At 42.9% G+C, this 27,775-nt stretch overlaps 1 protein-coding gene across 3 annotated transcripts; it reads right to left on the bottom strand.

Annotated features, from left to right (window-relative positions):
* Window positions 1–6,068: 6,068 nt before the first annotated feature.
* Window positions 6,069–27,767, bottom strand: Sdhaf2 (succinate dehydrogenase complex assembly factor 2). Of its 3 annotated transcripts, none has more exons than XM_048458144.3 (4): window positions 27,611–27,767; window positions 24,034–24,251; window positions 23,845–23,954; window positions 6,069–6,884 (listed from the first exon to the last, which is right to left on the bottom strand). In XM_048458144.3, the coding sequence occupies exons 1-4, from the start codon at window positions 27,644–27,646 to the stop codon at window positions 6,754–6,756; spliced, it is 495 nt and encodes a 164-aa protein (XP_048314101.1). In that variant the 5' UTR covers window positions 27,647–27,767; the 3' UTR covers window positions 6,069–6,753. The 3 variants fall into 3 exon arrangements, with proteins under 3 accessions (XP_048314101.1, XP_048314102.1, XP_085549745.1); XM_048458145.3 differs by lacking the exon at window positions 27,611–27,767 and adding an exon at window positions 27,451–27,598; XM_085693619.1 differs by lacking the exon at window positions 6,069–6,884 and adding an exon at window positions 9,979–10,031.
* Window positions 27,768–27,775: the final 8 nt, after the last annotated feature.

The following is a 27,775-nucleotide window of genomic DNA, read 5'->3' as shown; positions in this document are numbered from 1 at the left end:
GAAACTAAACATTCTGGACGCTGACCACCATTCTATTCCCTTTGGTGACAAAGTGAAAACCTGTGCCAGAGTAGGCAATCCTTCGAGTCTTTTGCTTTCTCCACCTCCATACATAGGGCTCTGCCTGGGAACTGATGAAGACAACCCAAGGACAGTAAGTAGGGAGGCTTCAGGACTCAGCCCCTTCCTTCTGGTCTCTGGAGACAGACCAAGGACATGCCTTCTGGGAAAGCTGAGGAAGCATCCAGCTGAGGCTGGGGGGTGGTGTTGATTCTTTGGCAACTTCACATCATGTACCCCAATCCCACTCATTTTCTCTTCCTTCCATATCCGCCCTCCACCCGTCACCTCCCCCGCAAAAGAAAATAAGAAACGAGAATTAAAAACTAACTGGGCAGTCATGGCATACACCTGTAATCCCAGCAGTCAGGAGGCAGAGGCGGGAAGATCTTTGTGAGTTCGAGGCCAGCCTCTACAAAGTGAGTTCCAGGACAGCCAGGGCTGTTACAGAGAAATAGAGAAACCCTGTCTTGAAAAACCTTAAAAAAAAAAAAAAGGAAGAAATCTCCCCAGTCCCTCTTGGCAGGACCTGCTCCTCTCAACCACAGCCATCTCTCCTCACAGCTGTGTGCACCTCCAGTTTTCCAGTCCGCTCCGTCTTGCCCACCTCTCCATCACGTATTTGTGTGTTGTGGTGGCATTGGAAGCTATGCTGTGTTACACAGTATACCCTTTTGCCCAAAAAGCTTTACTTGAAAATGTTCATCGCAATGAGTCATTGGTTTGGTTCAAGGTCTCTGGTTTCTGCTACACCATCGATATTGGACCCTCACCAAGATTCCTCTTTGATATCCTGCTGTTGTCTTGATCGTGGAGATTCTGTGGTTATGATTCTGCAGGACCAGCCCCTTCACACATTCCAGAAGTTCATAGATGGGGTAGATGCATAGATGGGGGGCCAACTCAAATCTCTGAATCTGGGCCTGGGTGGTAGCTGAGTTGGTCAGTCTGCCAGCTCTCCTATGCTGCCTAGGCGAGGGGTGGGGTATTGCTGAGTCTTGAACCCAAGGCCTTGTGTATAATAGGTCAGAGCTCTACCACAGAGCTATGTTCCTGGATCCCTGGACCTGTCGAGTCTCTAAAGTATAGTAGAGGTGCCACATTAGTAGTCAGCTCTGAGGCTGGAACTCAGAAGCATGGTTTGAAAGAGAGTAACTTGTATACGTGTGGTCAGGGACATCCTGGTATGGATAAGGTCACTAGAGTATCCAGAAAAAAAGGGGTCAGCATTAGAAAGATCACTGTTTTCCATAACTTGGCCATGACTCACAGAGGCAAAGGTATGACCAGATACTCAGCAGGAAGCCCAAGGTAATGTCAGACTGTATATCCAAGGGCAGAGGTTTCTCCTACGGTTCAGCAGCAATGACAACAGTTGCCTAAGGTTCACTTGGTCTGAGGATGCAGAGGTCTCAGTGTGCTTGGGAAGGGACACTATCCTAATGAGGCAGAAAGATAGTGACACACCATGAGTTCACTGTCCCCAGTTGCACTGGTGACACACAATGAGCCTGTTCTAAGATGAGCTGGTGACGCACCATGCGCCTTCTGTTCTAATCTGTGTCAAACTGCAGCAAGCAATAACAAGGAAATGACAACGGAGCTAAATCTCCAACTTACCTCAGGAAAGGTGGCTTCTTCATACTCAGTTTGAAATAACATAGGCAGCCCTCCTGCTGTGTGTAGCCCACTGTTGTGATCAAGCGGCCTCTGGGAAATGAGCAGCAGTATAATGGCAGGTTGAAGGTCCTTTACCCACATCCCTCTGGCCTGACTGATAACCCAGCACCAACCTCCTTACTGAGGCTCCCTCTGGTTCCCTGGGTGTCTAGAGGTTTCCCACACACTACAAAGTGAGCCATTTATGCACAAAGTGGAAATGATGCAGAAAGTAGAAATGGAATCCTGGCCAGATACCCTCATCTCTCGCACCATCAATCCTTTTGTTTGCCAAGTCAAGATTTACTTCATAGTCGGGGCACAAGCCCCCATATCTAGCTCAAAGTCCAGAAGCTGTGGTGATATGCATAGTCTTGTCTCATGTTTGTGTGGCTTTTCTTTGTCCAAGCACTCAGCCACCAAAGGCCTGACAGACCACCCTGGTAACCTGCTCCAGATAGGCGGGACCACCAGCCACTGCTGGGCTCCTGGGCTCTGCTTTCAGTCTTCCTGTTGGCTCAGCCCTTCTCTCTGGGCAGGTGGGGCAATCTTCCTTTGTCATCCTACTCCTTGGCTATAAGGAAGATGGCAGAGCAAGCTATCCCTAGGAACAGCGTACCGCCCCCACTGCTAGACCAATGTCTAGCTGGAGTAAATAATCAATAGTATTAGTCATCCTTGCTGTTCAAAGAGCAAAGGAGAAATTGCATGTGTTCAGGTAAGATTGATGTACTAAGTGCTTAGAGTTGGAATTACTAAGTAACTACCTTCAAAAAAAATTGAGGGTTTTGGTAGGTAAAGGTGCTTGCTTTGCAATATTATTAGCCCGGAGTATTCAATCTCCAGAACCCACATGGTGAAGGGAGAGAAAGGGACTTTCACAAGCTGTCCTTTGATCTCCACACACAGACTGTCATACATGCCCTGCTCTGTCCCCACACATTTCAAAAGTTAAACAAAAACTGAAGTGGGAAGTTCTCCAGTTCAAGGGACAAATTCTCATTCACACTAGGCAATCAGGGACTTTCCTCCCTGTAAGCAAAGCTACATTGGAGACCAATTTACCACCTGCATCGATTATCAACTGAGGCAATAATGGCACATAGCAAATGAGCCCAAAACTTGCTGGTATGAACTAATAACCCATAAGAGTTTGTGGGTTAGCAATTAGGACTGGGTGTGCTAATTCTGGTCTTTATTTTATATGTATGAGTATCTTGCCTACATGTTTGTCTATGCACCATGTATGTATAGTACCTGTGGAGGTCAGAGAAAGATACTGCCCTGAAACTGGAGTTACAGTTTTGAGTTGTCATGTGGGTGCTGGGAACCCAACTCAGGTCCTCTACAAGGGCAGTGAGCGCGCTTAACTGCTCAGCCTAATTCTTCCTGTCTTTACCAGATTCGCATGTCAGTTGAGACATATTCTCCCTGCTGCTGCTGCCTTGGGGGGGGGGTGTCAGCGGCTGAGACACACAGACAAGGCCTCCCAATCCTTCTATTCAGCCATTCCTCTTCAGCCATCCCTGGGGTGTGGACTGTATCTCATTGATTTGTCTGTGTGTCTGGTACTGAGTATAGCATGCTGCTTGGCAATCAATGAAATAAAGCACAGAAGACAACAGTGAGCACTTCAAGGAAAGACAAGGCCCATTCTTCTCCATCCCCAGTGTCTAGTGAAAACCATTACAGTATATCTTTCCAATTAGATTTCTGAGCATTGCTCATCCTGTTTCTACTCAGACAGGATCTAATTCAGTATCCACTAAAACCTCCCACGGCCTGACTCTGCTGAGGGATGGGAGCCAGGAGCAGCAGGAGTCTGGGAGCAAGCATCCAGCTAAAGAGGGCTAGCCTCAGGGTCTCCAGCCTCAGGAGGAACCTCAGGAGGCTGGCTTGTCAGCAACAGCCTTGATACAGAAGCTGTGATGGAGTAAAAGCCAATCTGGGGACCCTGGAATGAGGTCCCAATGTGTTTGCTGACAACACTCATCCAACCCTCAGGCATACCCCTCACCCCCACTGAGGAAACAGCCAGTCAGTGACAGGACAACCCTGTAAGCACCAGACTTTGTCTTTGTTGGGCAGGGGAGTAGAAAATACTCACAGTAGGATAGGAATTCTAATCCTGCCCTTTCTCCCCCTAAGTCCAAAGGAAGTCTGAGCTCAAACTCTCAGCAACAGAGTTTGGCTTCAAGTGTCCTACTTGGAGGGCTTAAGTAATTAAGTCTGCAGTGGCTAAGGCTGTGACCATCTCTCTGTGAAAATCAATGCCCCAGGGTACTCATTACGGTTTGAATATGAAATGTCTCCCACAGGCTTATACTGGGGACTGCATTGCCAGCTAATACATTTTTGGGAAGTGACTGGCTCCTGAGGACTCTGACCTCGCTCCTTATGGAGCTATCATATGGTGGCATTATTTGAAGGTAGTAAATAGCAAGAGGTGGGGCCTAGCTGGAGAAAGTAGGTCCTGGAGACAAACCCAGGATGCATCTTGTCCCTTCTGTCTGCTTCTCCCTACTGCCTGCCCACTGAGATGGAGAATGTTGGCCCTCCATACCCTTCTGCTGTAGTGCCCCGTCAACAGCCCCAAAGCAACAGAGTCAGTCAACCACGGACCGTAACTTTTGAAACTGTGAGTCAAAACAAACCTTTCTTCCTTTTAAGTTAATTATACTAGGCATGATTTTACAAGAAGTGACTAACAGTTCTACAGGGAGCCACTAAGGGGTAGCCACAGCTGACTCATCAGGATCGGCAGCCTTCCACAGACTGCGGCAAGATCTACAAAGGGGCTAGTGCCATGAAGCAGCGTGGTACACAGTAGCCCTGGGGGACACTGTCTCCTTTCAGACCCTATTACTTCCTACCTGTGACTCTGATCAAGCAACCCATTCTCTGCAGGTCAGATACTCATGTGTCTGACGCAGGCTCTGAATGAGGTCAGTGAGCAGCAACATGTCAAGCTGAGAACAATGAGTCTAGCTGGTGATTCTTATGGGTCCTGAGGAACTGCTGGCCCTGGTGATATGTTTATTAACATTTTTGAAAATGCACTGTGGCTGGCCTAGTTTTCCTTAATGCCTAATAAAGAGGAAAAGTGTTTACATAGCACCCTTGGGCTTGACACTGAGCAGCTCAAGTTAGCACGATCCTTCACTTTCAAAGATTACACAAACCAGCAGCATAGAAGGAAAACAATTCCTTTAGAAGCATGCCATTCTCAGGTGCAAGTGACAGCAACCGAACACTATGTGAAATAAGACAAATGAGGGTAAGAAGGGATCAGAGTTGAGGTGGGGAGAGCCGATACAGCATACATGGCTTCTGGGGTTTGTTGTATAATGTGCTCAGGATAAATAGGGAAGGTGCTAGCAATTCCTGTGCATTCCTTACAGTCCAGATGTTTCTATATATAAACCCTACCTATTTAGCAACCCCCCCCCCACCCCGAGGGACATTAGAAGTCCAAACAAAGGGCCAGCATCTCTGTAACCTTCTGCTTCTACTCCCTAGGTCTCATTCCCATTACTTGTTTTAAGTGAGAGAGAGCTATACTTTCCCATCAAAGGACTTGTCACCAAGATAGGTTTTTTCTTTCCAGTTTCCACTGGCTGGTAAGGCACTCTGTGGTTACTTTAATAGGCTTAGCCTTCTGACTTTCAGATGAAACTGTCCTCATGTATGCGTGCAATTGATGATAGGCAATCTGTTAGATGATAGGCTCTAAGTCTCAGGGTGAGACTACAAGCAAAGTCTCCTGTCTTTCTATGGTGCCCTGTGTGCTGGGAGCCATCCCAGTGTTATGAATTATAGCTCCTAGTTTTCTTGAGACTAAAGTGATTACCGCCGTTAGTTGGAAACCAAAGCTTAGACCAGTGAGTTTATTCAGTAGCTAAATGATGAAGGGGAAGCTTGAACTCACAACCATTATGCTGCACTGCTTCCTCCCCTATCCGAGCTATTTTGGGTGGCCAAGGTGAGGCAATGTCCCTTATCTGGGAAGTAGTTGGGGGCCTCCTGCTCACCACAGGGCAACACAGAGCTCGTGTCTCAGAACTGTTGTTTATTTACTTGCCTTCTCTTTTCCAGTCCAGAAGTGAAGGTTGTTACTCAATGTTAGAGCCCTGCCATCTAGCAGAAAGAAAGATCAAACAATAAGAAATTCCAGATTTTTTTCTTTTTTTTTCATGATTTATTTTTATGTGCATTGACGTTTTGCCTGCATGCATGTCTGTGTAGGATGTCAGATCCCCTGGGACTGGAGCTACAGTTTATGAGCTGTTGAGAATTGAACCTGGGTCCTCTGGAAAGTCAGCCAGTGCTCTTAATTGTTGAGCCATATCTCCAACCATATTTACTTTATTCTATATGTTTTGCCTGCATGTATGTCTGTACAACAAGCGTATGAGTGCCCAGAGACCAGAAGAGGGCATCAACATCCTTTGGAACTGGAGTTAGACAGCTGTTAACCTTCAACCTCCTTCTCTTGATATCGTTCAATATTCAATAATCTTTCAGCTTACAAAGTGCACGTTGGGAAGAAAATCTGAGAGGATGTTGACTTCAGCAGCGTACCCATACCATTCCTGCTTGGCGGCCTCCTCCAGCTTGCTGTGCCTTGGGTGGGCTCAGTTCAGGGGCTTAGATTGGCTCTCTCTGGCAGAAAGAACTATACCAGATTGGAAGGGGGTAGTTTTACCTTAACAAAGGCCAGGGCACTGGGTGTAGGGTGGGCAGCTCTTCAAATAGCAGCTGCATTTCTTGTACTCTTGAGGCCAAGGCAGCCGAATTGCTTCCCCTACAGTGCCCTCTTGTGGCAGGCCTGTACTACAGCACATAGTGGCAGGATAAGGAGTCTGACCCGAGCTGTACAGACAAATGCAGGTTAGAATGAGTGAGCTATCTTGCATATTATATGTTTGTCCTGGTAGAGGTTCAAGTGCCTAAGAAAGAGCAGGAAGCCAGAGTCTGCACCAGAAGCAGTTTCTGTCCATATACTGACCACCATGACAGCCAGTGGCACACAGCTTAACGAGGCTTTTCAAAGAGATATTCCAGATCTGGGGCCCGTAGTCTCTGCTCTTTGTTTTTGTTTTTGGTGAACTCTCTCAGCAGTTCCATGACTTCATTTTCAAATATTTCTGGAGCTGGTTTTGCTTCTGCAACAGAAGGGTGGGCAGAAAGAATTGTACCATAGTCAATGCTCACGTGAAGAAGCGGAACTATGAAGCGGCAGACAGTGCTCATGCCTGTAGTCCCAGCACTTATGAGACTACGGCAGGATGATTATTGCAAGTTCAAGACCAGCCTGGGTCACTGAGAGAGCTCCAGGCTAACACGGGCTAGAGTGAAACCCTATCTCCAAAACAAAACCAGGGGCTGAGAGAGGGCTCAGCAGTTATAAGTGTTTGTTGCTCTTAAAGTGGACCAGAGGTCACTTCCCTAACACCCATATCAGGCTGCTCACAATTACCTTTAACTCCAATTCCAAGAGATCCCATGCCCTCTTCTGGCCACCTACAGGCACCCCCACACATATATCAATTAAAAAAAACAATAAATTTTAAGGGCTAGATCAAAGGCTCAATGGGTAGATATCTGCCACTAAGCCTAATAACGTGAGCTCAATGCCTGGATTCTACATGGTAGAAAGAAAGAACCAACTCCCACAAGCTATCCTCTGACCTCCTACACACACATACACACACACATAGACACACACACACACACACACACACACACACACACACAATTTTTAAAAGAAAAGGTAAATTTCTTTTTAAAATCTAAAAGCAAACAACAACAAAAAGCAAGATGAAACTCTGGCAATCGCCAAAACAGATGGATTAGACCATGGGCCTCCAAATACTCCAGGCTAGTTTGTGGTACAATGGCAAAGTTGGGGGATGACAACAGACTCATATGGCTTCACGATTAAAATATTGACTATCTGATTCTTAAGGAACAAATCTGATGACCCTTTGCTTATGCAATCTTGGCTACGCTGCTCTGCTTTGCAGTTGGCCTCAGCTGTCTTCTGGGTACACTGAGTAATTACCCCCTTACCTTTGGTTTCTATGTCACAGTATCACTTAACTTGACTCCTCTATAGTTTGACAATATAACATGTAAAATCCCAGAAATAATTTACCTGCATGCCATTCTTAGTAGGCTGATAAAATCTTACATTATCCTGTCCTGTCCACCTTGCACATGAATACCTTTTGTCCTGTATCCCCACATCGTAGATGCTGCCCATGCACTGGTCACCTAGACATCTTAGTTTTGGGAATATAATAAATGTGCCAGGCGGTGGTGGCACACACCTTTAATCCCAGCACTTGGGAGGCAGAGGCAGGCGGATTGCTCTGAGTTCGAAACCAGCCTGGTCTACAGAACTAGTTCCAGAACAGGCTCCAAAGCTACAGAGAAACCCTGTCTCAAGAAAAAAAAAGAAAAAGAAAAAAGAAAGAAATATTGCAGGCTTATGTTCAAGTGACCACGTTCTTTGGTTTTAGTTTATTTGCTTTGTTTGTTTTTGAGACAGGGTCTCACTCCATAGATCTATCTGTCCTGGAACCCACTATGTAGACCAGGTTGGCCTTGACCTCACAGAGCTCCACATGCCTCTGCCTCCTGAGTACTGGGATTAAAGGCATATGGCACTATGTCAGGCTATGTAACCACCATTTTTTTTTTATTCAATAATTGACTCAAAGCACGAGAGTAGTGATGCAAAGAAGGCACTGGGCACAGACATGGACAGACATGTTAATTCTGGTGCTGTGCAGCATGTGACACTACAGGGTGCATGGGGGACAGCATGGGCTACATGAGCCTTGGAATCATTCAGTGTTAGGAATCCTCTGAGGATTTTAGAATGAATTCCCTACCAATAAAGGGCGACAACAATATTGTTTTCATTTTTATTCTTTTGTGTTTTGTGGTGCTAGAGAATGAACCCAGGCGGGCCTCATGTGTGCTCTAAAGAGTTCTGCCATTGAGCTCTACTTCCAGCCCTCCTATTCTAAGCTACAATCTCCCTGAAACAAAGCTCTGCTTCTCCTTATCTGTTAGGAATCCTTGGGTATAAACAATAGAAATTAACTATAGCAAACTTAAGCAAATAGGAAATTTTTAAAAAATATTTATTTATTTATTATGTTCTGTCTGTGTGTACGCCTGCAGGCCAGAAGAGGGCACCAGACCCCATTACAGATGGTTGTGAGCCACCATGTGGTTGCTGGGAATTGAACTCAGGACCTTTGTTAGAACAGGCAATGCTCTTAACCTCTGAGCTATCTCTCCAGCCCCCAAAATAGGAATTTTTTTGGAAGTAACGAGAGGTCCATATTATGAACATAAACCCGCAGAATGAGATGTTAATGGACAAGCAAAGGGGCAGTAAGACAAAAAACAGAAGTGCCAGTCTTGTCTAGTGGTAGGAGTCTGGCAGCATTCACTACCTTCAACCTTTCTTTCCATATTAAAGACACTTGTTTAAGATGCCAATTATAAGCAAAACTTCCCCCTAATAAAGCTTAGGTGGCAAGCTCCAGAAAACTAAGTAAGATGCTAAAAAGAATCCCTTTAAACCATGACAGATTCTGTGACCCAGAGCCTGGCACCCAGTAAGTGTTCTGGGTGTTTTGTTGTACTATGGATTTGGGGGCTAAAATTTTTTCCTTAATATTTATTTTTTGTGTAGAGTATTTTACCTGCAGCTATATATGTGTACTATATGCATGACTGGTGTCAGCAAAGGCCAAAAGAAGGCAATGGATTTCTAGGAACTAGAATTACAGTCATTTGTGAGCAGCCATGTGAGTACTTGAAACCAAACCTGGCTTTCTGCAAGAATAGCAAGTGCTCTTAATCGTGAAGTCATCTCCCCACCCCAATTTTATTTTTAAAAATTAAGTGTGTAGGGTTGGAGAGATGGCTTAGTGGTTAAGAGCACTGGCTGCTCTTCAAGAGTCCCTGAGTTCAATTCCCAGCAACCACATGGTGGCTCACAGCCATCTATAATGTAGACCTTGCGCCCCCTTCTGGCATGCGGGCATACATGGAAGGAATGATGTACACATAATAAATAAATCTTAAAAAAAAAAAATTAAGTGTATATGTGCATGCGCGTGCGCGCAGATACAGACAAGCTATAGTATAGCCATGGAGGTTGGTTCTTTCCTGCTACCTTGTTTCTGTGCTGGATGTTCCAAGCAGGTTGGTCAATCAGCTTCCAGAAGATTTGTTGCAAGAGTGCTGGCATTATGTACCATTAGATGTGGTGGTGTGAGTCCATAATTCTAGCACAAAAATAAGTGGATTTCTGTGAGTTTAATGCCAGCCTGGTCTACATAGTAAATGCCAGGCCAGCCAGAACTGCATAAAAGACCCCATCTTAACAAACAAATAAACAACAACAAAACAATAAAAAATCATGTTCTACTGCATGAACTTTTTACATGAGTTTAGGGATTCAACCCAGGTCCTAGGTTTGTGAGGGAAGCGATTTTACCTGCTAAGGCATGCAGGAAGAACAGCCCTGGCCTATTCTAGGTTTTGTGTGACAGTCAAAATAAAATCCATGAGTTTCGGGCTTCCCTTTAGAGTGCAGAAGAGCTGGAAAGAATTCACATGCACCTTATCAGTAAGAAAAACCCTGACAGCAAACAGGACTTTCCTTGACATTGACAGGGCTGAGAGCATACACAGCAAAGCATAAGGAATACAGAAGATAAGCCCATCAGACAAGAGACTGGACAGGGGCACTTGCTGGGCTGTGACAGGAGGAGCCACGGGGTGTAATTCAAACACACAAGAATTCATAAGCCAAGCATGGTGGTGCATGCTTTTAATCCTAGCATTTAGGAAGGCCAATCTCTGTGAGTTAGGTCAGTCTCTTCCAATGAGTTCCAGGCCATCCAAGGCTACATAGTGAGATCCTGTCTCAAAACAAACAAACAAACAAACAACAACAAAAAAAACCAAACAAATAAAAATCCAGCTACATCTTAAGTAACTGTCCAAAGCCTAGCATGGATTAGCCTAAGAATGTAACGCTCTGGGCCCATAAACCCGCGTGGAACTGGTACTCACTGACAGTCTCTTCCCTGAAAGGCCTCTCCTGGGTGTGCCCTGATGGGAGTCTGTGTTCAGAGTAGGAAACCAGGAGGAGGAGGAGGAGGAGGAGGAGGAGGAGGAGGAGCACAATCCTTGTGGTCAAAGAACATGAAGCTCAACTGGGGCCCTCCCTCTCTTAGAAAGAATAAAGGTAAATTTGTTACTGAGAATGGGTAAATCAATCTTGTCTCTCTAATATGTGCTGGAAGAAGAGTCAAAGGAGGGGGAAAAAAAACAAACATGTAGGCCTGAGGGTGGGACAGTATCACTGAGCAATCTCACCTCTGAGAGCCAGGAAACAGGGGTTGCCCAAGACCAAGGCTGGACAAGGAACAGAGAGGACATTCTTGCCACCCTTCACCTAGCAAGGTCAAGTGGAAGGCACAGGACTCTAGCACTGAGGAAGGGCAGAGCATGCAGAAAGAATCCCTCTGAGGCCCAGAAATAAAGGAAGGCTGAAAGTTGGGAATGGGATCAGAAACACCAAGAACATTCTTTAGAAATAACTTCTGCCCTGATCACACCATTACATGGGGCTGGGTAGAACATAAACAAAGCAAAATAATAATCTAGACTGAGCTTAACTAACTTGATTCCCTACACTAACAGCCTAGATACTGCATAGCTCCTCAAGATAGACACTATATATCTTGATCTCCAATGTCTAAGTAAGTATCTAATATTCAGTAAGACACAGGTGTGTAGGTGCATATCTATAGTCCCAGCACTGGCAAAACTGAGGCAGAAGAATCAAGAATTTAAAATTAAAGCCAGGTAAAGTGGAGCTTGCCTTTAATCCCGGTACTCTGGAGGCAGAGGTGAGTAGATCTCTGTGTATTCCAGGACAGCCAGGGCTACACAGTGAGACCCTGTACCAAAAGGAAATAAAAAAGATTTGAAGCCAGACTAGGATACACAATGGAACCCATCTCAAAAAGCTAACAAAGGGCTCAGGAAATGACCCAGTAAGTAAAGCATTTGGCATGCAAGCATGAGGGAGGGCCTATGTGTCCAGGACTTACATAATCCAAGTATGAAGGCACACATATGTGATCTTAGTGCTACTCTAACAAGACAAGAGAATCCCTGGAGGACCTAACAAACTAGGCAAAGTTGTTTGTCATGCTTGAATTCCATTCCCGAAACCTACGTAAGGGTAAAAGAGAGCTAACTTCACACTCAGACCTCCACATGGGTACTGTAACATATGCATACACACGCTCTCTCTGTCTCTCTCTCTCTCTCATAAACACACACACACATACACTAATTTTTTTTTAAAGCCAGCAAACAAAAATGTGATGCAGGAGCTGGAGAGATGACTCAGCAGTTAAGAGCATCTACTGCTTTCCCAGAGGACCTGAGTTTGATTTTAGCACTATGTCAGATGGTTCACAACAACCTGTATTCCTGTTCCAGGGGATCCAATGCCTTTGGCCTCCACTGACACATCAGCACTCACATGTGCATGCAGACACACATACATACACATGACAAAAAAATAAAATAAATCCAGGAGGGAAACTATTGTGAGAAATCCATGGTGTCATTGGCTAAATGGCTCAACTTCCCACAAAAGAAAACTACAAGAAAGCAAGCAATAGAAATAGACTCAGGGATAACTTGCGTCAGGACTCCAGGTAAGAATTTAAAGTAATTATGATGAACATTAAAAGCTCCCATGGAAAAAGCAGGCAAAGTAAAAGAACAGATGAGGCATTTCAGCAGGGAATGAGAAAGTCTAAATGTCATATGGAAATGCTAAAAATAAAGCCACAGCAGCGGCAATGCAAAATGACTTCACGAGGCTCATCATGACATCTGACAAAGAAAGAATCAGTGAAAGAGAGGCCAAGAGATGATGCCAAATACAAAGGACCCAAACTGATTCACAAAGAGACGAGAGGAACACACAAAACTGTGGACACACATCATTCAAAGTGCAGTAAGAACTGCAAAAGAAAAAGAGGGTATGAAGGAGACTGAAGAATCTTCCATTAATAATCAAAGACATAAAAATCCAGATCCAACATGTCCAGAGAACCCCAAACAGAATAAATACTACAACAAATACATAGAATGTATTTAGGATATACTAGACATAGTAATATAGTTAGGATGGGGAATGTTCCTCCAAGGACAATGTCCCCTATGTGTCCCCAGCTTAGTGCTACTGGGAGGTAGTGAAAACCTTGGGGGTCCTAGGAAGTCTTCCAGTCATTGGAGATATATTCTCAAAGAGATAATAGGATCCAGTCCCTCCCTTCCCTATCCCTCAACACACCTGATACATGCTTCCTGGCCAGTGAACACTGTTTATCAGGTACTTTCTGCTGCCATGTGCTGCCTCATCTCCTTACCTCAGTTCTTCCAGCACTGGCGTTCATCACCCAGAGAATGAACTCCCAAAACTGAGTCAAACAAACCTTTCTAACTGGGCATGGTGACATGTGTCTGCAATTCTAACGACTCAGAAGGGCTGAAGCATGGAAGTTCATCAGTCTGGGACCAGCCTGAGCAGCAAGAGCTCATCTCTTAAAAAATAATTTTAAAATATCTTTATTTTAATTTTGGATTTATTTATTTTATGTGTGAGTGTTTTGTCTCTATGTATATGTATGTGTACCATATATGTGCCTGGTGCCCACTGAGGCCAGAAGTGGGTACCAGAACCCTTGGAAGTATAGTTACATACTGACAGCCTGGCAAAAGACGTATGTCTTCATAAACCACTGAAAAACAGGGCTGGAGAGATGACTCAATGGTTAAGAACACTGGCTGCTCTTCCAGAGCTCCCGAGTTCAATTCCCAGCAACCACATGGTGACTCACAACCATCTGTAATGAAATCTTGCTCCCTCGTCTGGCGTATGGGCATACATGGAGGCAGAATGTTGTATACACAATAAATAAATAAATAAATAAATAAATAAGTAAATAAATCTTTAAAAAAACACTGAAAAACAAACAAACAAACAAACAAACAAATCTGTGAGCCTTCATTTCCATACTCAGGATAGGGAATTCAAATAAGCCAACTTGTGCTACAAGTAAAGGAAGTTCAGCAGAGGGATTATGGCAGGATAGGAACAAAGATTTACATAAAGAAACAACCATCTCCAGAAATGGCCAAAGTTAATGAGAGTAATACATATATTTTGAATTATTTTCTTTTATTATCCACAGTAAAACAATAGAAATGTGTTCCAGGCTTAGAATAAAGGTCAAAGTAAAAAAAATGACACAGATTAAGGCAGTGTGTATGTGTGTGGGGGGGTGCACACTCTGTTGTAAAGGCCATACATTATACATGAGCTTCACAGGTCTCGAAATCAGACTATGATTATTTAAAGCTGTATATTGTGAACCCAGGAGCAATCATTAAAAACCTAAAAGCACATAAATAAACCAAGTGTGGCAATACCCACCCCCATACACAACCAAGTAAGAGAAAAAGAACACATGGAAGAAACAACAAACAAACAAAAATGGTAGTTTAACTCAAACACATTGAGAATTTAGTAAATGTAGAAGGTCTAAATCCACTGGTGAAAAGCAGAGACCATCAGATGGGATGAAAAAAGAAAGACTATGTATTCTGTCTACAGAAGAACTCAATTTAGATATAAAGAGAAAGACAGTTTGTGATTTTACAACATATGCACTCCAGCTGGTAATGGAAGGGTACTCAGACAAATGTCAAGTATGAGGGAGGATTGCCACTGCCAGGCAGAGAGAGCTACGGAGCAAACAAGGCCCTCAAAAGCTGAGGGAAACTGGCTATTGGCAGGTCAATAGGGAACTCAGCCCTCTGACAGGAAACAAATTCTCGGAAAAAAAATGTCAATGGGCTTAGAATTAGATTGTTCCCCAGAGTCTCCAGATGGAACACAGCACACCTGATTCACTGATTTTGGAGTGTGAGATCTGGGCAGAGCTTTTTACCCACAGAACTAAGATCCAAGAAATAGCTGTGGCTTCGAGTTTAGTAAATGTGTGCAATTGCTTATAAAGCAAGAGAAAAATAATCCAAACAAGAAGCTACACACCAGGCAAAAACTAATCAAAAGTAAACCTGAAGGCCCAGCAAGCTAGCTAGTTGATCAAGATACTTGCTACCAAATCCTAGGACCTGAGTTCAATCCCTGGAACATCTCCTACAAGTTGTTCTCTGAGCTCCACATGTACACTGTGGTATGCAGGTACTCCTCCTCCAGACACACACACACACACACACACACACATATGCAGGTACTCCTCCTCCTCCTCCAGACACACACACACACACACACACACACAAACGTTGGGGGAAAAAAAGCCAGAGTACCTAGACTAACAGACACCTCAAAGCAAGTATCATTACCAACAATAAGGACAGCAACACAGTGACAAAGGAAGCAATTTTAGGAAGAAAATATAACAGTACCAGATGTATTTGTACCTAACGCCTAAGCCCTGACAATATGAAGCAAAGACCAAGAAAAGAGAAGGGGGTGACAGACGATCCATGAAGGGAACAGATGTCAATGTTCCTCACTCAGTAACTGATAGAATAGGCTCAGAAAATCAAAACCATGTAGTACACATCAACAACCTCCTTGTTTCAGTTGTCATTTACAGAATGCTCTGTCCACAAGAACAAAGACACAAAATTAAGTGTATATGGAATATTTACCAAGTACTTGTATTTCAGGCTTGAAAGCAAACTTCAACAAAATCTGGCAATTTCCCAAATACTTGAAACTTAAACATATTTCTTAATAACTCATAGGCTGAACAGAGTCATGAGACAAACTATAAAGTAATTTGAATCTTAGGAAAATGCAAGATTACATTAACAGAAAGTTCAAACAGTGCTTAGAGCAGTGTTTCTCAATCTGTCGGTCACAATCCCTTTGGTGTCGAATGACTCTTTCACAGGGGCCATATATCAGATATCCTGTATATCAGATAGTTACATTACAATTCATATCAGCAGCAAAATTACAGTTATGAAGTAGCAATGAAATAACTTTATGGTTGGGAGTCACCATAACATGAGGAACTGTATTAAAGAGTCACAGCATTAGGAAGGTTGAAAATCACTTGGTTAATGGTATGGAATTTCCCTCTGTATGTGTGTGCGGCTCAGAGGCAGTGAACAGACTTCCTCTGCCATGTTGGAATGGGCAGAACAAGCAGGCAGGCCATATATACCCTAGTAATGGCGCAGCTTAAGTTTTTAAGAAGTACTTCTGGTCAGAAAATAATTACACCTATGCAATAAAGACAAATTCAGATGAAAAAGACCTCTAAATGAGACAGTGTGTTTAAAAATGTACACAGGCTTGGGAAAGAGAAGAAAAGGAGTATAGAGATTTCTAAAAGAAGTAAATGGTTTATAAAAAAAAATGAAACAAAATCTTTAAAGAGACAGAGTGCAGACAGTCACAGATTGAAAGAAGTAAAAGAAAATAATCAGCCATGTAAAGATAGAATATGCAAAGAGAGTCAGGATTATGTATACTATTGTGTTTGCTTTGGATTTTTTGATTGTGAATGAGCTAAGTACAGAGAGACATTTCATTACGTGGGCTGCTAAGCTAAACCAACATACATATTTTAAAGGTATCCTGATTTCAGAATTTGGATCTAAGGATCTGCTACTTTGGGAAAAAGGTTCTTCTTTCATTTCCACAGAGGATGAGAACCTGTGGAATCCTTCCAGACTGATGTGGTTTGATGGAACAAGACCTCCTGGAAGGTCGCCTTGAAGAACCCTCAAAAAAAAAAATTACTTCACCCAATAAATAGCAGGAAGAAGTTTGGACAGAACTACGCCCATATTCCCAAATATTGTCTATAAATGTTTATTTACATTTAAAGGGGGATATGCTATAGAGATTTGCATTGGTATGAATCTTGGTTTATTGATACAAATTTAAGGTCAATTTGTTATACTGAGTATATATGTTTCTGCTCTTGATTAAGGTATTGTGTGTACAGCTCATTTAAAAATGTAATGTATAATTAAGAAATACAGGCTAATAGATAATCATCTATAATAGTCAAGCTTGTAGTTATGTTCGTTAGATTTTCTAGATATACAGAGATGTATTTCAGATGAATAGGCATTCTTCAAACCTTTCAAAGACTACAGAATATGGCATTTAAAATGTTTTAAAAATTTAGGACTTATCACAACAATGAGACACATCTGCTCCTGGCAGCACCAATTACTTCAAGAGGAAGATGGGCATCAAAGAGGTTCCTTATGGAGTTTGTTAGCCATTTGGAGAAGAAACTGCTCTTGCCTGGACTGCTTAACTGGACATGCAGGACCCTCAGAGAAATGACTGCTGACCTTGCCTAAAGGAGAGATAGTCTTTTGGAGTTCCTGCTACATGAAAGAGTCTGCCAGACATTCTGCAGGACACAGAAGAAAGTGACTGACAAACTGCCAATATAGGCAGAACTATCTTTGAAATTTCCTGCTTCATGAAAAAGTCTGCTCAATACTATGGGCCTGTAGGCTGAAGATGGATGCCCCAACAGTACAGAAGAACCCCGGATAACTGTCAGGCAGTGAGATGTCTCTGTCAACTCTATAGAGTTTTGGAAGCTGCTTATAATGCACTTCCTGTTTACTTAGGTAATATTATATCCTTCTGGAGTCTTTGATGGAGTTGAAGAATTTACGGTTAGACTTTTCCTTAGTTATGATAAAAGATAAAATAGACATAAAATTGTAATAATTACTGCTTGATATTTATTTTGTTATATGTAATTTTACTATGTTAAAATTAAAGCCTTCTTTTTTGTTTAAACAGAAAAGGGGAGATGATGTGGGATTTCCCTCTGTACACTGTGATTACCATTGATAAATAAAGGAACTGCTTTGGGCCTGTAGCACAGAGCTAGGCAGGGAAAACTAAGCTGAATCCTGGGAGAAAGGAGGCAGAGTCAGGAGAAGCCATGTAGCCTCGCTGGAGCCAGACTGAACTTTACCCGGTAAGCCACTGCCACGTGGTGATAAACAGATTAACAGAAATGGGTTAAATTAATATGTAAGTGTTAGCCAATAAGAAGCTAGAGTTAATGGGTCATGCAGTGATTTAATCAATACAGTTTCTGTGTAATTATTTTTGGTTCTGGGTGACTGGGACGAACAAGCAGCTCCTTCCAACAAGTTAGAGGGACTGAATGTTTGTTTATGGTGGAAAAGAAGGTCTCTGATGAGCTTAGCTTCTACTTCAAATAACTAGGAAATGCCAATCACACTTAAGAAGAACATGAGTCGGGCTGGAGAGATGGCTCAGAGGTTAAGAGCATTGCCTGCTCTTCCAAAGGTCCTGAGTTCAATTCCCAGCAACCACATGGTGGTTCACAACCATCTGTAATGAGGTCTGGTGCCCTCTTCTGGTCTGCAGCATACACACAGACAGAATATTGTATACATAATAAATAAATAAATATTAAAAAAAAGAAGAAGAACATGAGTCACAACAGAAACCAATGGAAACTGAAAACTCGAAACAAAAGAAAATACCAATGATATAAAACACAAGCCCTCTGAAAGAAAAAAAATGAAATCAATAGCAACTTCTGGCAACACTGATTTTAAAAAGGGAGGGAGACAAAATACAAATTACCAATAACAGATATAAAAGATACCGATTGGGCTGGAGAGATGGCTCAGTGGTTAAGAGCATTGCCTGCTCTTCCAAAGGTCTTGAGTTCAATTCCCAGCAACCATATGGTGGCTCACAACCATCTGTAATGAGATCTGGTGCCCTCTCTGGCCTGCAGGCACACATGTAGGCAGATATTGTATGCATAATAAATGAACAAATATTTAAAAAAATAAATAAATAAAAGATACAGATTATTATTTATTTGCAGAGAAGGGTAGAAGTCTTACTATGTGGCTCTGGCTATCCAGGGACTTCCTATGTAGACCAAGTTGATCTTAAACAAACAGAGATCTACCTGCTTTGGCTTCCCAAGAGGATTAGAGACCACACCTGTCTTATTATTTATTTTTAGTAAGTGTGTGAGTATATAGTGGGGAGTGCACAAATGCCACAGCAAGCACTCAGAAGTCAGAGGGCAACTTCGTGAAATTGGTTCTCTCCTTCCACTTTTATGTAAATTCCAGTGATTGAACTCAGGTCACCATGCTTCAGCAACAAGCAGCATCACCTGCTGAGCCATATTACAGGTTCAGGAAAGATACTACTCTAGCTCCTCTAACAGTACAAGGAAGAAGTCATTACAAATAAAATCCTACCCATACACCTGACAACTTAGATGACATGGCAAATAGTTTGAAAGACAAATGACTGAATCTCACCTCAGAGGAAATATCTATAATTGTTCACTCTTTATTAAAAAAAATATTAGCTTCACAGTTAAAAATATCTAGGAGGGAAAACCACTGGCCCAGAAAACTTCACTAGCAAATTTTATCACATATTTATGGAAGAAGTAACACCAATTCTAATATATCCTCCTGAAAACGGAAAAGAGCACTTCACAACCTACCTTATCAAAACCTGATGACAACTTAGGAAATATTTATACAGCAATATTCATGGAGACAAAAGATCTTGAACTGCTAATAAATCAAGACTCTAATGTTAATTTTGGAATATAAGGCTGGTACAGAATTTGAAAGCCAAATAACATATTAATAAACTTGGGTGGGAGAGTCACTTCACCAAAGAAAAAAAATAAAGGCACCTGTGTTTTGAAAGAAAATGGCCCCCAGGCAGTGGCACTATTAGGAGGTGTGGCCTTGTTGGAGTAGGTGTGGTCTTGTTGGAGGAAGTGTCACTGTGGATCAAGGCTTTAAAGTCTCACATATGCTCAAGACACACCCAATGAGACAAGACCACTTCCTGTTGCCATACAAGATGTAGGTCTCTCAGCTACTTCTCCAGCACCCATCAGCCTACACACCACCATGTCCCACCGTGACAAAGGACTGAAGCACGCAAGTCACCCCAATTAAATGTGTCCCTTTATAAAAGTTACCGTAGTCACAGTATCTCTTCACAACAATAAAAAACCTAACTAAGACATCACCAATCAAGATTTCAAAGAATGGAGGCAATAATGGTACTCATACCTTTGTAGTAACTAACAGTTCTCTAATTGGAATTAAGACCTGCTCAGTAAGAGGGAAACCATGCCTGGTACTGGAAAACTAGTCAACTACCCAGGGGTAGTGAAATCATAGATCTTGGAGAAGAACCTACAATTGTCACTTCACTACACTAGCATAATCCTAACTATATTCTAAATATCTGTCCTTAGGCCCACAGAAAGAGCAGTCCTCACCCTCCACCAAGAAAGAAAATTTCTCTTTTGCAACAGAGACCATTACAAAAAACCACAACTGATCAAAATGAAATTGTAGAGCCCAATGCCAACTACAACACAACTCCTGCACCTAAAATTCAGGGACATTGTGAAAGAGGGGGCAGAAAGATTGCAAGAGCCAGAGGAACAATGAATTTGCTAGCAATGAATCTCCTACCAATGTCAAAATATACCCATGAAGCCTCACCAACAAGGCTGTCATGTTGACAACACCAAGTGTGGTAGTTTGAATGTAATTGGCCCCTATAGTTCATAAGGAGTGGTATTATTAGGAGGTATGGTCTTGCTGGAGGAAGTGTCACCGTGGGGGGTACGGGTGTTGAGGTGTCTCAGTTGACTCCCTACTGCCTGCAAGGTGTAGGATTCTGAGCTACTTCTCCAGCACCATGTTTGCCTGCATGCCACCACGCTCCCCACCATTATGATAAAAGGACTGAACCTCTCAAACTGTAGGTGAGCCACCACAATTGAATGTTTTCATTTATAATAGTTGCTGTGAAGTTGGGCAGTGGTGGCTCACACCTGTAATCCCAGCACTCGGGGAAGCAGAGGCAGGCAGATCTCTGTGAGTTCAAAGTCAGCCTGGTCTATAGAGTGAATTCCAGGACAGCCAGAGCTACACAGAGGAACCCCGTCTTGAAAAACCAAAAAGAGCTGCTGTGGGACTGGAGAGATGCCTCAGCAATTGAGAGCATTGACTGTTATTCCAGAGGACCTGGGTTCAATTTCCAGTGCCCACATGGCAGCTCACAGCTGTCTGTAACTCCAAGATCTGACATCCTCACACAGACATACATGCAAACAAAACACCAATGCACATAAAATAAAAATAAACAAATTATCTTAAAAAAGAGTTGCTGTGGTCATGGTGTCTCTTCACAGCAATAAAAACCCCAAGACACAAAGTGTCTCTTCATAATTTGTCCCTGGCAATCACTGGTAAGTAGCTATTGTTCCTGTTGTTTTGTTTTTCCTAAAATATCATAAAAATACAAGCACATAGAAGCTACTCTTTGGATCTTAGCATAAACAGTGGAAACTATGGCCAGTTGCCTATTTATGTAATGGCTCATATGCAAAGAAAGACTATTTTTATTTTCTGTTTTGAGACAGGGTCTCATTATGTAGCCTTGGCTGGCCTCAAACTCAGAGACCAACCTGCCCCTGCCTCCCAAGGACTGAGATTAAAGGTGTGCACCACCATGTCAAGCAAGGTTGATTTTTAAAAAGTTGAGGGGAAAAATCCAAAAGAATAATACTTCATGATTGCAAGTATATTAAATTCAAATCCAATGTTCATGATTGACATTAATTGAGACAAAGGCACACTCATTTGTAGCCCTGCTACCTGTGGTTGATTGCACATTATAGTTGCAATCTACAGTTACAGAGTTATGAGAGACCATATGGCTTGCAGTACCTAAAATATTTACTGTCTGGCCCATATGGATAAAGGTACACATACCCACAATCCAATGATTCTTCTGGGTATTTATCCAAGAAAACCTGCAATCTATTTTCACAAAATCTGTACACAAATGTTTACAGTGGCTTTGGTCATTATTGTCTACAACTGAAAAATGCTAAAATCCCTCCACTGGTCAATAAATAAACTGTGGTATAATCCACACACTGAAATATTACTCAGCAAACAAAAGAATGAACTACTGACTGAACTACTGACACAAGCAACAAAGGTCAATCTCAAATAAGTCAGCACCAAACTTGTCCTACATAAGGCTAGATAGCAAATATTTAAGATTTGCTGAGTTTTCAAATAACCAATTAAGCAATTATTTTTTTAAAATGAGCTACTTTATCTTTAATTGTAATTGTGTGAGTGTATACATGAGTGCCATCCCCATAAAAGGCCAGAAGCGTTGGATTCCCCTGGAGTTGGAGTTACACAAAGTTATGAGCAGGCAGTCTGTTAATATATAGATTACTATGGCCATTACACTAACAAGAAACTGTTAAGTAACAGAAAACTGATTGGTCTGCAGCCTCATGAGCACAAAGAGAACAAGAAAGCAGGGAAGCCCACGTCCCGTACTGGACCCAGAAGCCAGCCAGGCAGTAGCAGGTAGCCAAGGCTCTCTGAGACGTTTAGTGAGAAAATATGAAGGACCGCGGCACAGGAATTCTATACCCAAATGAATGGCATGGAGCCTGGCAGCTGGCTGGAGTCACTGCAGATCTGAGCCCCACAAATAGGGGCGCCAACTGTAGTAGTTAGCTCGATTCGGGAAATAACCAGGCTAGCTAAAAGATAAACAATTATATTTTTATTTATTATAAGGGGGGGGGGGAACTCACAAAACAGGAACAAGAAGTCCAAGCTCAGCTTTGCAGCGAGGGAACCACAGAGAGCACACGGGGGTTTTTTCTAGGTGCCCCAGAAAACCACACCCTAACTTGGTCCCACCTCGTAAAGATAATTGTTAGCAAAGCTTCCCCATCTGAGCATTACCCTGAGAAAGCCAATCATCATTATGCCTGTGGCCTGCAATTCAAAAATGCTGATCCATTTGCACTCTCTGATCCCAGTTCCTTAAACTTTCCCTTTTACAAGAGCCCTCATGCCCCCCCACCCCAGAATTAAGGTGGACTTTGGATAAGAGCCCTTCAACTTTGAATTGAGCTGACTTTAATAAAACGTCATCATCCTGACTAGGAATGGTGGCACGTTTCTGTATTCCCAACACTCTGTAAACTCAGCCTTGAGGAGGCTAGGATGGAAGGATCATGAGTTCAAAGCCAGACTGGGCTACATAGTGAGTCGCTGACTCAAAACAAAGCAAGTGCCTGGCCATTAATCTCAGCACACAGGGGCAAAAGCAGGCAGATCCCTGTGAGTTCGTGGCCAGTTTGGTCTAGATAGCAAGTTCCAAACCAGACTGGGCCATACAGTGAGATCCTTTATCAAAATACAAAACAACCCAAAAATATTGCTGCCTTTACTTTGATGCCTTGTCTCTCAACTGAACTGGCTTGTCCTACAGGAAACAACCCAGGACATGTCACCTTGTTCCCAACCTATTCTTCAGTCTTTCCTTTGATCTTGTGAGTTTTATAAGCTTTACTATATACCCTTTTCACCTAAGTCAGAGTGTACTCCATCTGTCTCACAAAAAACTGAACTAAGGGCAGGAAAGGCACTTGCTGTAAGGCTTGATGACCTTAGTTCAATCCCTGGAACTCACAAGGTGAAAGGAGAAAACTAATGACCACTGACCTTAATACACATGCACATGTATGCTTGCTTACACATGCATACAAAATAAATAAGTAAATGTAAAAGAAAAATGTTTAAAGAAACAATTGATTAAACAAATTTTGTATATTCTGGAAAATTTTGAACAGTGTTTAGGTGTAGTGTCTATTACAGAAATAAAAATGATGAAAACAGGGCCTGACTTTGTGGTGCATGTAACCCAGAATTCAAGAAGCAGAGGCAGGCAGATCTCTCGTGAGTTCAAAGCTAACCTGGTCTACATAGAGAGTTTTAGGACAGTCAGAGATACACAGAACAATCCTGTCTCAAAAAAAAAAAAAAAAAATTGCAAAGATACTCAAATTGGTGTGTTCTCCTATCATCGTATCATCATGAAATGAAGTTTATCATATGGAATACCTGTGGCCCAGTAGTAAATATCCCAGTCATTGCTAGGCTCGTTAATCAGGCGATCATAGAGGTTCAGCTGCTTCTCTGTCATGTTGTGCAGATATTCTTTCGCAAAGAGGCTAAAAATGAAAAGGAAAATGAGGCTGACATGACTGCCTTATTAAAGAGAAGTGACACCCGAGTCCTCTTCCCCACTACCTAAGAAGAATGCAGTTCTCCAGCATCCCCCTCTTTCTGCTCTCATAGAGTAGGCGGGCTCTTTTGGTTTCTATGGATTCATCGGTTCTCTCCTGCCACGGAGGCAAAGGGATTTCAATCATGTCTTTTTGAGAATCTGTTGGGCTGTCACCTCTGTAGAATCGTCTGAATGATGTCACACTGAACAAAGGAGACAGCAGGCTCTGCTTTGACAGCACCTGAAACAAACCACAAACATCTTTATAAGACAATGGTTACTATTACTGCTATTTATTCAACACATAAGGTGCTAAATGCATTAGATTTCACTTAGTGCTTCTGCTGATTCCGGTCCCTTTATAGTCAAGGTAACAGAAACCAATGAATCTAAGACTTAGAGGGGACAGTCCCTGAAATAGAACCACAGACACATGTTCATAAATTGAGCAACACCTCAGTCTACAAGACAGAATAAATATTCCAGAAGTATTTTTTAACAAATCTTTCCAGAAATTATTCCAGCAGAAGCACGTTTGCTTTTGCGTTCCTTTAAAACTGTACAGTATACTTGTGTTCCAGTTACTCACCTGTTAGACCCTGAGGATACCTAGATCTCCTAAAGACTCCAGACCTAAGAAGGGCATAAACTCTAAGACATATGAGAAGGGTAGAATGATGGCTCAGTAAGTAAAGCGCTTTGCTGTGCAAGCATGAGGAGCTGAGTGCAGGTCATGTAAGAGCCAAGCATGGCTAGGAATGATATCCTTCAGCTGTAACCCCAGTACAGGTGGATCCTAACAGCTTATTGGTCAGGGAGTCTAGCCAAAACAGAGAGATTATGTCTCTGGAAATAAAGTGAAAATAGAGGAAGACACCTGAAGTTGACTTCTAGCCTTCACACACGAAATTTGGCAAGCACTTTCCTCCCTTCTCTTTCTTCTCACATACACACAATTATATCACACACATACACAATTTCTTTAAAAAGACACAATGGTAAGGTGATAATGTAGACAGAAGTTTCTGTCCTGCCTGGTCCTACAGTCGTTCAGTCCCAAAGAAACACACGAGGCTTATATTAATAATAAACTGTTGGGCCTATTGGCTCAGGCTTATTATTAACAAGCTCTTACAACTTATATTAATTAACCTGTAATTCTTGTCTATGTTTAGCTATGGTGGCTTGGTTCCTTTTCTCAGTAAGGCATTCTCATCTTGCTTCCTCTGTGTCTGGTTGATAACTGCATCTCTGCCTTTCCTCTTCCCAGAATTAGTAGTCTGGTTGCCTGGCTACTGACTAATCAGCGTTTCATTAAACTAATACGAGTGACAAGTCCTTACACTGTATAAGAGCATTATCCCACAGCATGGCAATATTAGCAAGAAGGCAGAATAGGAAGACTGACATCCTCCTTGACACCAAACCCTTCCAATGGAGACACTGACTCAACAACTCACAAGTCTATTCCCTCTATAAGTAGTCCAGGAAATAGGCTCCTGCTCCCCAGATGAGTACAAAATCAGCTGCCAACAGGAAAGTTGCAGACTGCACATGCCACAATCCTGTTATAGTGGTATATTATTTGTGTTTTAATAAATACAGCATGCCTGAAGATCAGACAGCAAAGCAGCCACACTAGTCAGCCATATAGGCCAGGGAGTGATGGCACATGCCTTTAATCCCCGGACTCAGGAGACAGAGGCAGACAGATCTCGAGTTCAAGGCCACCCTGTGTTATACAAGATTGAATCTGTCTAAAAGAGAAACAGAATTCACGCAAAGGTGATCTTTAATCCCAGCCCTAGAGAGGCGGAGACAGGGGCAATAAGGCTGGACAGAGAGAGAAATAAAAAGGGGAAGAGATAGGAACTCAGTGGAGTATGGAGTCTTTAGGATGTTTGGAGATAGGATCTCACCCATTTTTGATCTGAGGTAGAGGTAAGAGCCAGTGGCTGGCTGCTTTGCTTTTCTGATCTTCAGGTTGAACCCCAGTATCTGTCTCTGGGTTTTTATTATTCATGCTACATCCTATTTACCCTAAGATTTTCCCGAAACCACCACCCAAGCACAAGATGATAGGGAAAATATTCCAACACCAGACTTCTACCTAAGAGGGAAAGGTAAGACTCCTAAAAGATCATTCAAACAAGCTGAATCTAATTGCTATAGGAAGGGACACCTAGCTGGAAGCTGTAGCAAACAAAGGTGATGGTTAACACTAGCAGCATTCTCTTGACATGGTCCCCATTCCTGCTTTACTGTAGAATGAAAAAAAAAAAATCACAACTCCCAACTTTTCCTGGGGAAGCAGAGCTAGGGTGTTCATCTAATGCTCCAGTGTCTCAGGGGCTGTCTATGGGGGCTGGTTTTTTGTCTCTCTTGCCTCAGAGCAGTAACAGGACACAACCCATTCCAGACACTTAGGGATCATGGAGACCAAGAGAGCTGAGCTGCTTACTTTTGGTGCAGAGGAAACCTTACATAGCAGACAAAAATCTAGTATTCTTTGGGAGCCTCTTCCCCAGGGCTCAGGGAATAGTGGAGCATATGGCTAATGTTCTAGAGCATGGGGGTTGATATTCCCTAAGGGACTGGCTGGTTTCTATTTTGAACAACTTACAACACTAACAGAACCAGCACACTCTAGAAGTCCAGCAGCCACTGAGCATAAGAGAGCAGAAGAACTAGCTAGGCATGGTACCTCATGCCTCTAATTCCAGCACTTCAGAGGGTAGAGCAGGGCTACTATGAAGCTGAGGGACTACAGTACCATACAAAACAGAGGGAGGAGAGGAAAGGAGGAAGGGGCTCTGAGCAATTTACAGTGGTTACAAAGAAACTATAGAATCACAGACACTACGGAAAACTGCTGATTATGAACTGGTAGAGGAAGGCAAAGGTGCTTGTTACCAAGCATGAGGACCTGAGTTCTAACCCCAGAGCACATACACACAGAAGACAAGACACAGACACATACATACACAGAGAGGCAGAGAGAGACAGACAGACACACACACACATTTTGAAACAAACAAACAAACTTCGGAAAAAGAAATGGAGGAAAGCAAGAAAGTGGAGACCAAGATAGTACCTAGATGTAAATTTATAGCGGCAAAAGGTTAAGCTTTGAAAAAAAAAAGGTGGGGGGAGAGTGTGCTGATTCAAACCTATAATCCCAGTACTTGAGAGGATGAGGCAGGAGAATTGCAAATTTGAGGCCAGCCTGAGCAATACATTAAGACCGGCTAAAAAGAGAAAGTAAACACTGAAGAGTTTAAGAATTGGGGCTAGAAATGGGCTTTTGGAGGCGGTTCAGTAACTGTGCCTGGGAACCTAGGTAAGATCTGGGTTTTCTCGCACGATGACTGACGACTTAACCACATACTACCAAGTTATACTCGAACACACCGTGCGCTCAGCAAAGAATGGAAAATGACCTGCATGTCCAGCGCCTGTCTGCGCCTCGCCCTGGGGGGGATCTTTTCCTTGAGGGGTTGTGGGGTAGTTGAACTCCTCCTACAGTCTCCACGGCACAGAGGAGGACGAAACAGTCCTAGCTGTTGCCCGCCCCGAACCCTAAATCTTCGGCTATCTCACCCGCGCCAGCGTCGGTATCAAGGTGACCACGGCCATGGCTCCCTACAGCACCGGAAGCTGGCAACCAGGGCCACTTCCGGGAACTCCCGGCGGGCTGTCTGCGGATTTCACCAGTGGAGGTGGACCTCATCAGTGGAGGTGGCCCTCGAGCCGGAAGACGCGTCT

Source organism: Myodes glareolus, chromosome 7, assembly GCF_982192425.1.
Source record: "Myodes glareolus chromosome 7, mMyoGla1.1, whole genome shotgun sequence".
Lineage (NCBI taxonomy): Eukaryota > Metazoa > Chordata > Mammalia > Rodentia > Cricetidae > Myodes > Myodes glareolus.
Note: the sequence above shows the minus strand (reverse complement) of the source record. Positions and strands in the feature narration are given on the sequence as shown.